We start from the raw sequence: 12,059 nt of genomic DNA, 5'->3' as shown, positions 1-12,059 counted from the left end.
CCCCCCCCGACTTTAAAAAAAAAAACAATTACTCTCTCGTGATGGAGACTACCTGATGAGCAGTTGAAAAGGGAATAAAATGCTTCCCCCCTTTTAGAACTTCAGTTTAAAAATCTCTGGTAAAGCTGGAGAAGGAGGAAAACTTATATACTTATACTTTTTTTTTTTTTTTTTTTTTTGCTGGAATAGCAGGAGGTTAGTGAAATAAATTGGATTGGCAGTGGATAGGTTTTTAGATTTAACATGTTAAACACGGCCAGAAAGGCAGTTTATTTGTTTTAACCATCATTATGTTCATTCATAGGGTTCGATCACTAACCACTACCAGATTCAACAACTCAAACACCCAGCAACATTCTTGTACAAATATTTTATTAATAATAATGCTTGAGTAAAGAAAATCTGTACTTTTGCCACTTCTGGTGATAGACATTAACTTGAGGTTTCTTAAATGCCTATGTGCTCTGATTCTGTGGTAGCAGGACATTGAGACTCTTTTTAAACGCTTTAAGTTGAAAATCACCACAGAAGGGATTTTTAGTTTCAAAGGGAGCTCCTCCTGTTTAACTGATTGTGTAGCTTAATAACAGTTTGTGTGTGCGTATGCAGAAACAAACAAAAGAAAACAGAGCTCTGCCAGATGTTTCATTGTGTGTGGCTTCGTGATGGGCTAAAGCAGCAAGATGAAGCAGGTGGTTTATCATGAAATACCGTATGACATGCAGAAAGCCATAAACACAAGTCTGCCTTTGTGAAGGTGCCCAAAAGGAAAAGATAAGGATTGAAAAAACCTCCCACTGGGTCATTACACTTCATACCCACTCGTGAGTGATTTGGACACTTTTGCAAAGCTGATTAAAGTGAACCTCCATTGCAGTTTGATGGTTTTCCAATTGGAGCTTATTTTATTTTGCACTCTGCCTTTAAATCATTTCACATTGCTGCATATTGTATTAATTTCTAATTCATCCATTTAAATGTTTCTGTATATGTTAGGATTCATGTGATGCAGTGCTTTTATTCATTGTAGATGTGCAATAATTCCATTAGTGTTGTTTTCTGAGAGCAAGTAGGCAGAATGAAAGTGAACTTGTGATATGGATTTACATCCAAACACATAGTATGACTGTGATTAAATATATACTGTCTGCTATTTTTGTTACATTAACAAAAGAGTATAAGTGGAACACTGTATGAGGCTTCGTGTATGAGAAGGTGATATATCTGAGGACAGAGAACCCGTGCTTAAATAAAGCAGGACTTCTTTACTCTGTGTTAGAAATGTGTAAACTCTGTTTCTACTGTGCCAAGACTTCCTGATGAAACACTGACCCCTGGAGACGGACGGTGGACATTAGCTCATAACAGTGTTAAAAGAGGCTTGTGAGGTAAATCTGAAGTGATATGAGATGATTAACAAGTTTGTTTTTTTTTTTGTTTTTTTACTGGCAATTTAAATTTTATATTAAATCCATTTGTTTAACTTTTGAAAATCTCGTGAATCTTTTCATCTCTAAGCATGTATGTATGATACCCTGCAAACTGTGTCACGGGCTTCGGAGTCTAAGTGGTTCTTAAACTTTCTTTTAGTATGCCACCAAAAAATAGTAATTTGTATTCAAACATGACCAGTAAAATAAATAAATGAATGGATGTATGAATAAAAAAAAAAAAAAAAAAAAAAAATTGTCATGAGAATGAGCCTACCATCTTGCAAATGGTAGAGCAAGTTTTAGTTAGCTGAGTGACATCTGTAGCACATCTGCTTCAAGGTTTAATTGTATGCTCAGAGATTATCTTCTGCATACTTTGGTTCATTATAACAAGCAGTTACAACCAAGATGTGAGAGTTACTGTTGCCTTTGGTCACACTGCTTCAAGCTGAATAATTCTCCACTGACCTCTGCATGCATCAGCACAATCTTTGCCTAGAGAACTACGGCTCACCGATTTTTCTCTTTCAGTTCATCCTCTGTAAACCTTAGATTGTTGTGTGGAAAATTCCCAGTAAAACGGCAGTTTCTGAAATTCCGAGACCACCTTTCCTTCCTCATTTTGACACAGTTTGAATTTGAGCAGATACCCTTCTCCATGGTCATTCTTAATGTTTTTTTTGTTTTGTTTTGTTTTTAAATCACGGAAAGAGGATAAATTTGTAATTATATAACAAATCCACAATCATTTCTTTGAAATTTTATTTCATGTTAATACCATAAATATACAAAACTCAAACTATTTCACATGCGACAAAGGCCAGACAAGAGTGCATTACTTCTTTTTACACGTGATTTGATAATGGGGATCGATTTTTCAACTTTACAAAATATACAAGTGTCCCTTTCTGGATGAGTTTTTTTTTTCTTTTTCTCTGATTCAGTGAAATAACATAGTCACAGGTCCGAAACACAGTTTTGTGTTGGCAAACTTCAAACACATTGTTCTGTACTGCTGACCAGCTCATCAAATACATCAAGAAATTACCCACTGCAGCATGGCTTTGTAAAACAACTGTTTGAAACTATAGATAGATGGGACTCATGTGGGTGTATGTAAGGAAAAAGAATACCTCAAAGTAAAACATGGAAAGGAATCACACCACAAACTGAGATTTGAAAACAAATCTGTATGGACATTTGGTAGATTTCTCACAGCTTTTCAGGACATAGAATAACACTTGAGGGAGCTTATTTTATTTCTTTTCCTCTTTCATACCGACCATAAACACACATCCTCGTACGACAAGCACACCTCTTGCAAGGTCAAGTTGCAAAGTCATTAAACACTTAAAAAAAACCTTTAAATCTAGCTGATGCTATGACAGTGTCATTAAAAAAACCCCCACACAAACCAAAAAGGAAACAAAATGCAAACAGTTTAAATTACACCATAAATAAAAACATTTTTCTCTTGCGCTACGTTCAACATAAAACAAGAAATGTGCAATGAATTTTGATGAAATTACGTCCAAATCAAAAGAATACTGCGAGAGATCTAGGCTTATTCTTTCAGGACAAATTACCGAGCCTCAGCTAGCTAACACTGACAGCATTTCGTCCACGATAAAGTTCAGGCTATACATTTTTAATAACAGTAGTGCCAGTTATCACCCGTCTTCTGCCATGCACATCTTCACACACTCACCAACATCATGAGAGGTGCTAAAGCACAAAGAAAAAAAATGAAGAAACCCACATCCATATTTCACATCAGTGACAGTAGTCTGTACAACTTGGTGCTGGATAACACTGTTATTATTGTAGATAAATTAGTGTATCATAGTGACGGCACCCCAAGTCCAATCTTCTGTTATATTAATGCTTATTTTGGCTATAAAACTTCAAATGCCAGTAATTCACTACTGACCGAGGAAAACAAAAATGGAGTGTTAGCCTATGTAGTGTACATATACACGATGTCAATGTTTTTTTTACAAGTTTATGTATGCAGGTTAATCTCAGGAAAAATGATAGCTTTATCACTTTATCCAGAACTGTGGACAGTGATTCTTCTGTGAGAAAAGGCAGGTCTGATCCCTATGAATGGTACGCATCCTTTTCAATAGGAAACACGACAGTGGGAGGCCACGACTGAGCGCCTCTGAGATTCATAGCAGCGTTAGTTTTCGAGTATGAGCTACAAAAACAACCGAGGGCCACACAGTTTTTGCGTTAATACACACATAAGGGGAAAAAAAAAGCTAATATTCAATTTTCATTCCCCTTTTCCCTCCAATTTTCTTCTCTTAACCGTCATCTTCTGTCAGGCAGCCACCGAGACATGCAAACAGCCCTCACAGCAAAACCGAGGGAGGATAAGTAGGCAGACATTCACCGAAAACCAGCTCCTTGTAGCTGGGACCAAAAGGAAGTGGGAAGAATGACTTTGCCAAAGACTTAGCTACCTTGGGTGTGCTAAACATGCATGCCGCTATCATGCTGTCAAATCTAGAGATGCTGACCCAGCCCACGTTGTCAAAGTAGCACACAGAGCAGGAAAAAAATGGCTCACCTGGCAGGTGTTGTTGGGGGGGGCAGGTCCTTATATAAGAACATACAGACATTTTCCTATTCTTGTGATTTTTTTTTTTTGTTTGTTTTGTCTTTTACTATAACAAGAATGGTACTTGTCTCACAACAAAAGCACAGATATAGGACAAGGTACCATTTACCTTTCAGAGCTTAATGACGGAGCACTGGATTATATTAAAAAAAAAAAAAAGAAGAAAGAAAGAAAGAAAGAAATCAGAGCCACAATTTTCTTGGAGTGAAGCAGACATTCGCACAGAGGCCCAGCCACTTTCAGTATACGGGCAAGAAAACCAAACTATGTGCAAAACACCACGGTCAGATCACTTTTCATTTATCAGACAGGAAACTGTTTCGGGGTCATCACCCTCACAGAAATAAGGTATGGTCGAGCTGCGACCTTTACCTGACCTAGGATCACCTCGAGGGGACAGACGAACAAGGAGAGTAAAGGAGTGCGCAAGCGTGTGCGATGAAATCTCACACAGTCGGAGCACACCTTGAGTCACTTGCTGGATGTTTTGTGGGATGTGAGCAGATAGTCACCTGACTGAAAAGCTGACCAGGTGGATGCAGGAGAGCTGATATATGATTTAAAGTGAAGATGGACAACTCCGATCGTTTTTTCCGTTATTTTGCTTCACACTTTTTAAGCAAAGTGTGTCGGTGCAGGGCAAACATTCACAAATATTATCAATTTGATCCGAGGACCAGCAGGGCCAGAGTTGTGCATCTCCATTTTTTCTGTGTGTGTGTGTTTAAGTATATGCGTGTGTGTTTAAATGAGCACTGAGCACGTGTACCACATCTGTTTATGGATGAGCTTTGAAGGCCCCGCGAGCAGCGTTGGATGCAGCATTGGCTGCAGCGTTGGCAGCTGCAGTCTGAACGGTCTTGTTAGACATGACCCCGGTCGCAAACTCTTGCTGGGCTTTCTCAAAACTAGCACCGGTGGTGCGATAGAGCGCGTGCACCTGTGGAAAGAAGACAAGGAATTAGTTGCAATCAATTTATTTGGTTTAAATTTACCAAAAGAACTGCAGCACAGCACGATAGGAAAGATGTTTCTCTTCCTGTCCAGTCATAGCACTGATTCTTCTTGGCATACAGCACTATTCTTATTTCTAACACACTACAAGATGATGTAGACCAGGGGTGTCAAACATAAGGGGCCAGAATGGGCTGGGAAAAAAAATACAATCTGGTCCACCGGACAGCTCTGGAGAATGTGGAGAGTGGCATTAATTTCAGATTTTTTTTAAAAACACCAGCAAAGTAAAAACTCTCTGATCTTTCACTATAAACTAAAAAAAGATTTTAAAGAGTCTTTTCTGCAAATTGATAAAAACCTTTGAAATTTTGTTGATTTAACAGTCAAAAAAGCAGTTTTGTAACAGATTTGTTTCATTTACTACAAGAACATTTTTTTATCAAATAGAAAAACTGAGTCACACTGTGGAGACTGCACTTCTTTTTCTTTGTTCTAAGCCATCACAAGGATTAAATTTATAGTGAGAGAAAGGAGGAGATACACTACTAAAAGGCCAACTTAGGATCATAGTGGGCTGTAGTTTTAGATCCCTAGTTTAGATGTTTCCCTCTTCTCTGTCCACTTAAGTCTTCTTTATTGGCAGCCATCCTGGCAACATTTGCGGGCACTTATTCCAAGCTAATAAAACCAAAGCCCCAATTAAAATGAATGGAGAACGAGCCATAACTTTAATTTCGGAGGTCAACTTCACATAAAAACTGAATTGATTGAATCTTCATTTACATTTGATTTGGTGACTTTGCCCAAAATGCGAAATACAGAACATCATGACCTCATTTAGGTTGCAATCCAGAGAGCAGATATTATAGAGTACACTACCCTAACTCTTTACTACAGTTACAAGTAGATCTGTCTGCCACTGCCCAACTGGCTCTCATATTTCCCGCTTCAGCTGTCGATTTGCTCGGCACTCCTGCCATCTTTGGCATTCCAAAATTCTCCCACTGATTCCTCAGAGTGCCACATCTCACTTTTACAGCGTCTCTATTGTCACAGCAAAACCTTTTACTAATAATATCCTTTGTCACTGTAAGGATGCCGTCTTTGTGTTGTGTTACCTTTTTAAACATAATGAGGGAGCCCACAGACAGAGCAGTAAAGAGGGCTGCGATGAGTAACATGATGATTCCTACAGGGATACTGGTGTTCAGGCCAGTTAGAGCTGCGATCCAACCACTGGCAAGACAAAGAAAAAAACCAAGATGACAATGTGATCTTCAGTGCACACTGATCTACGGTGCCTGGATCAGCTCAAGTACAAAATACTCACCATGTTCCCCAACCAGTAATGCCAATGGTTTGTAGAACGTGAACTCCAAACTGACAGATGTAGACGAAGAAGAAGACAAAGAAGCGGAACGAACTGTCGCTCCTACGGTGGAAAAAAAAAGAAACGGTAAGAGAGCAATGTGGAGGGAATAAAGTCAAACTGTGCCACTAGTTCATCCTCCATTAAACATTAATTACTTAATCCTTCCCTCATTCTCTCAAAGCCTTTATGCGTGAAATAGTCGAGTGCACGGTAAGAACATGGCAAAGTCAGCTGCCCAACTCTTTTTACCAGTTTCATATTTGGAACACTATTAACTTTATCTTAAGTTAATTTACGTGTGTTAAAAGGAAGGTGCACATCTGTTCAGTTTTTATAGAAGCTGAGAGTTTGTGATGTTTGAGAAATGCTGTGTGAGCTTGTTCTTCTGGGCACACAGAAGGGGGACTTTAAATCCCTGAGCTGCTCCTTTAAGAAGAAGACAGGCAGTAAGTGTTTTTATTTAAGATAGCCTTGATCGGCCACAGACACAGGAGATAAAGCAGAAATGATTTTGGAGAACATACCTGTAGGTCTGTGTTCACCTAGACCTACTCTCCTAATCTCTTTTTTTTGGTGTCTTTTTCCAACCTTCCTGTGTATACAATTTATTGTATTTCAACTATAAAAACTGAACCCACATATTTATAGAGACTTAGACCCCAAATATCAGTGGAAAGGCAGTGTTCTTCTTTTTGGTTTTTCATGTTTCAGCTTACCTGAAAGCCCCGTAAAGCGGTCTGTACCAGCAGACGAAAGAACATGGGGTAAAAAGCAGAAACCAGAGCATAGCCAGGCCAAAATCTACGCCACGAGTTGGATCCACACAGAACCAGGCCAAACAGCCAAACATGTTCACAAAGAGCGTGCCTGCATGGACTGATAAACAAAGATGACAAAGAACCTCAGATTAAACCTAAACTTATACTAAGCAACATTTTCTATACAGATTCTTGTGAATGACCAAACGGTTGATGTTTCTTAGGTAACTTGCATCATTAACCACTTGATGTGGTTAATTTAGAAAGAAATTGATGAGGTGTGCTAAATAGTACACTTACACATCCAAAGGTTGTACATAATCTTTACAGTCTTCTGGAACTCTACAGGGATGTCCACTGCAATGTCGTGGTAAAAACATGGACCAACAGGGAACTTCTCCGGTAGTGGAGGCCAGTTGTTCTTCCGCCCTGCGTGGAGAAACGAAGCAGTGGTTGGATGTTGAGCTTTTTCATCTAAAGCTAAAATATTATTAAATATACTAACAGATTTGTTTGCAAGAATCTTAACAAGGCAGAAAAAAATACGTTACAAGTTATTATCACCACGGACATTATCCTACAATTAGTAAATGTGAATAAAGTATGAGTGATTGACATGAAATGTTTCTTTCATTCAGTCTATTCAATTCTACTTCAATTAGATTTGTCCTATGTACATTTAAACATGAACATGCACTACAACATTATGCCTTCTTAATTCAAATACAGAGAAATACTTTCTTTTACGTTATAAAACTGTGTTTGTCAATCACCATTTATTTATTTTATGCAACTTGTATTAAATTTCCAATTTTGTAAATCAGACATTCACTAAGATATATAGCTTGTGTGTCGCTTTCACTCCCATCCTGCACCACACGCACATACACATGCACTCACACACAGCAACACACTTTGGTCCATTTGATCAACTGGACATTTTTTGGCACAGTGCAAAACTTAAACTGGAACATTTCCTGTTCCATACTTGTGTAAAACTGTACCTGCACAGAATTAAAATGCTCTTCACAAATTGTGCGCCACGCCCGATATGTTAGTGTCAAGGTAAGAAGTCAACTTTTAGATCAGCGCTGTTGCTAGTCCAGCTCTGAGTGGGACCCAGAATTCAGACTTTGAGGTTGAAGCGTGCGAGTGATTCAAATGGGTAACTGATGGACTGACTGACCTCCGACGGCTCCGTGGGACTGTAACTCTCTCTCTCGACGATCGAGCTCTGCTGCTTTCTTCTCCAGCTCTTCCTGCCTTCTCAACAACTCAGCCTGAGCACGCGCTTGGTCCTGAGACAAACACAGATGTGATCTTAAAGCTCACAATCCAACATCTGACAGAGGTCAGGTATGACATGAAGTACAATGATGTAAGTAAAGGTTTTGTCACTCAGGGAAAGCTCAGACATGTTAGTTTAACAAGGGAAAATACGGGCTCTGATTTTAAAACGTATCAACAACTGCAGTTCACTCACTTGCCTCTAACAGCTAGTTCTATACAACTCTAAAGTGATGCTACAGGTGGAAAAGGGTCATTAAATGGATCCACACTATTCAAGACAGTGACATAAAAGGGTGCAGGAAACGTTAAATGAAAAGGCAGTACCTCATTACGCCGCTGATAGGCCATCAGAAATCAGATAAGTATATGAAGACCAAGAGGAAAGGACAGAGTGTTGTAGTGTTGCAAGTATGGGGACAGTTGCACATTTTTGGTTCTTTTTCAATTTTGATCACCTTTAACACATAGAGCCCAAAGTCTAGGTTCTCTGGGACTCGCTAGCCACCTTTAACTCTTCTTTTTTGTACACAGGGATCTACAGAGCTAGCTAAAAAAGGATATTTGAACACTGCTGCTTTTGCTAGTCTGCAACAGAAATGCTGGTTAACTAAAGCGACCCACCATAGAAAGCAGTGCCTCTCTCTTTCTCTGATGGGAAATTGTAAACAAGCAGGTGGGAAATGAGACAGACAGCTGCGCAAACTAGTGTGAGTTTGCAGCCCACTCGTATCTAGGCTGTGTCGAGAGTGCAGTAGCTTATAACCACTTGATTGGAAAAATGTACAACTACATTCTGCACAGACATGTAAGGAAAGACGTCTGCTGTTGGAGAGACTGCTAACATTAGCCCATGTTTTCAAACGTATCCAGCACTGTGTGTAAGATGTGCAAAGTACCACTTATTCAGCAAGATTAAAAATACTAGCTTATTTTCAAAGAATGTGATTAACTGTTTAAAGTAGCTCTTAAAAACATAAGCAGTATTTCTATTAATAATGTTTAAGTTCTACAGTCCTAGTTGACTCCCTTGAGTTTTTTCTCAGACCAGTAAATTAATCTTTCTGAAAAGTCTTTAGTCTGTGGAAACTTCAACATCTTCCCTCTAAAGTGCATTTTAGCTGCTTTGACTGTAAATTCAGGTTCATCCCGTTGCTTCTGTCAGCAATAAAATCAAAGATTAATGTCAGAGTTAGAGTTCCCTTGGGAGCCGTATAAACCCCAATAACAAAACCTCCACCATTCTTCACAGGTAAAATTTGAGACTGAAAAAACAACGCCATCAAGCCAAAATTTTCTTTGATTTTTTTGCGTCCTTCTGGACCTTCTGTTAATGAGTATCCTCAGCGATGCAATGATCTACACATTTGTGCTTCTTGGCCTAACAGGTTACATTTCCATTTTTCTTGTATAGGCCTGCTTTTACAGAATAAATCCAGCTGTTGATGTCCACCTCTGTCTGACAGATTTTTCTCTCTTATCTACCTCACTTGCACTCTGACCCTCTTTACTTGTCATACTTACAAAAAACTCCATCTCTTCATCAACTCCAAGCTAGACATTAACTGATGTTAACACACTGCTTCCCAAGAAATGTTTCACAGCCATGTTTTCAATTACTTTTCAGCACTTGCACATTGGGCACTGTGTGTTTAATGGCTATAACACACTCACGGCTCTTTTTATATTATTAACTTAGTAGAAAGATGAGAAAAAACATAGTGCGACTAACCAAATATGTTTAGTTTGAATTGCAAATGACAAAAACATGTTGACAACCTAACTGAAACAAAAAAATGAGAAGAAAACTGGATGTGAAACATGTATATAAATGCTCCTGTGTGTTTTACCTGAGTCTGTTGCTGTGAGTAAGCTGGCGGCTCTTCTGTGGGCTTCATGATGGCAGGCTGTGTGTTCTGGGAAGGTGCTGGAGTAGATTTGGGGGTGTTTCTTGGGGCTGCCTGTAATCCAGCAGAGATTCTCTATGTTAATATTTGTGCAAGCATTAAGAAAAAGTGTAATTAGGCCACAGTCATATTTTGTCACTGAAATCCTCTGTGACTGAGAGGAGGAGGAGAGAAAGAGGATGAGGGTAAGGGATAAAAACGAGGTCACTGACTAAGAAGCACTTAAACGCATGCATGCACACTACTCATCAATGAAGTTGCCCGTAAAGCTGACCGTTCTGGCGTCTGTGAAGGGGTTATACTCCTCCAGACCACCAGGAGGGGCAGATCGTGTCACCTGGGTCACCGAAGGATCCTACAGGGCAGAGAGGTCCACATAGGAATTTAGGGAGTTAAAACTAAAACTGCAAGACCAAAAGCTTCATTCACAAGATGCCGTTAGACGGTCTTTAGTTTCTGAAAATCAGCGGTGAGAAGTTTACATAAACAACATGTAAATATCTCACTTTAATGATGGTATTCTACTAATATTAAGGCTTTCCACCATGTTTTGTGAAAAGCTAAAAACGCGCAAGTTTAAACACCCTGATAAACACAGCTTCAAGTAAAGGGGACTCAACAGTTGCTTGAAATTAAAGCCTTAAGATTTCTGGAAGCGTGTGGTTTATAAAAGGTGGAATAAAATACAAGCTGTAGCAGAAATTAATAGCTTGTTCCCTTGCTTAACATCGAAAACAGATGTACGTGTCTGTGTTTCCAAAATATTAGTCTACATGACTGCAAAGGCAGCCAAATGTTTGCTGGATACTGTGAAAGTACATAACACTGTGATATGAGCACAAAAATGCACCTGTCCTAAGCTAGCCACCCGGTAAACTGTCCATCAAGCTAGCAGTGGCCAGCGAGTGTTTACAGACGGTGGGCAGAGCTAATGCTATCCAGCTAGCTAACGTTGACATAATGTGTCTTTGTTCTCAAATGACATAATTCCTTTAAATTCGTTTACAATAGATATCCCCAGCAACAGTGAATTGTGACCATGTAATTATTCGGCACTCCCTCTACAAAACTATCGAGGAATAAAATTTGATGATTAGCTCATTCTGCAAGCAGGGATGCTAAAGTGAGTTTGGCCTCAGTGGGTTTTCAAGCGTATACTAGCTTGCTTGCTTGCTAGCTAGCCGTGTCAGCTACCTGAAAAGGATTGCTGAAATCCGGGTCTGCGAACGGGTTGCTGTCGAAATCGGACATTGTGTAGCCTTTCTAACAAGAGTTTCCTGTGTGCGGGAACTCCCCGATTCTCCAGGGAAGACTCAGGTCCTTTGATTTGACTGCTTCTCTCTGCCGCCTGCAGTCTTCTCCGCCTCCTGCTGATGGAGACCCCTTGATTAGCAAGTTAGCCAGTAGCACAAAAATGGCAGGAGAAGAGAGGATGCGTGATTAACAGAACGGTCTACGTCACTGTTTCAGCACCGCGGACAGCATGATGCCCGGGCAGGTGCGCTACCTCTGTACACAAATGTGCAGAGCACTGCACGACACACCTCTGGTGTATTGTATTGTTATGTACTGTATTTGTGTGTTGGACTGTGTGTGAGTATTTGAGACTTAAACATGGAAGATTACAAGTTCACATGTTGCATTCAGTCTCCGTATTTCCAGAGTACAATGTGCAAAACATACTACATGAGAGTTTACTGATCACAAAGTTCATCCAGT

At 39.6% G+C, this 12,059-nt stretch overlaps 1 protein-coding gene across 3 annotated transcripts; it reads right to left on the bottom strand.

Moving 5' to 3' along the window:
* Positions 1-2,178: 2,178 nt before the first annotated feature.
* LOC309718219 (secretory carrier-associated membrane protein 1-like) lies at positions 2,179-11,837 on the bottom strand. Of its 3 annotated transcripts, XM_082553242.1 has the most exons (10): positions 11,535-11,837; positions 10,615-10,695; positions 10,284-10,394; positions 8,761-8,772; positions 8,333-8,444; positions 7,447-7,575; positions 7,105-7,264; positions 6,347-6,448; positions 6,135-6,252; positions 2,179-4,999 (listed from the first exon to the last, which is right to left on the bottom strand). In XM_082553242.1, the coding sequence occupies exons 1-10, from the start codon at positions 11,589-11,591 to the stop codon at positions 4,838-4,840; spliced, it is 1,044 nt and encodes a 347-aa protein (XP_082409368.1). In that variant the 5' UTR covers positions 11,592-11,837; the 3' UTR covers positions 2,179-4,837. The 3 variants fall into 3 exon arrangements, with proteins under 3 accessions (XP_082409368.1, XP_082409370.1, XP_082409369.1); XM_082553244.1 differs by lacking the exon at positions 10,615-10,695; XM_082553243.1 differs by lacking the exon at positions 8,761-8,772 and having other exon boundaries at positions 11,535-11,834.
* Positions 11,838-12,059: the final 222 nt, after the last annotated feature.

This window comes from Aulonocara stuartgranti, assembly GCF_965226115.1.
Source record: "Aulonocara stuartgranti genome assembly, chromosome: 12".
In the NCBI taxonomy this organism is placed as follows: Eukaryota; Metazoa; Chordata; class Actinopteri; order Cichliformes; family Cichlidae; genus Aulonocara; species Aulonocara stuartgranti.
Note: the sequence above shows the minus strand (reverse complement) of the source record. Positions and strands in the feature narration are given on the sequence as shown.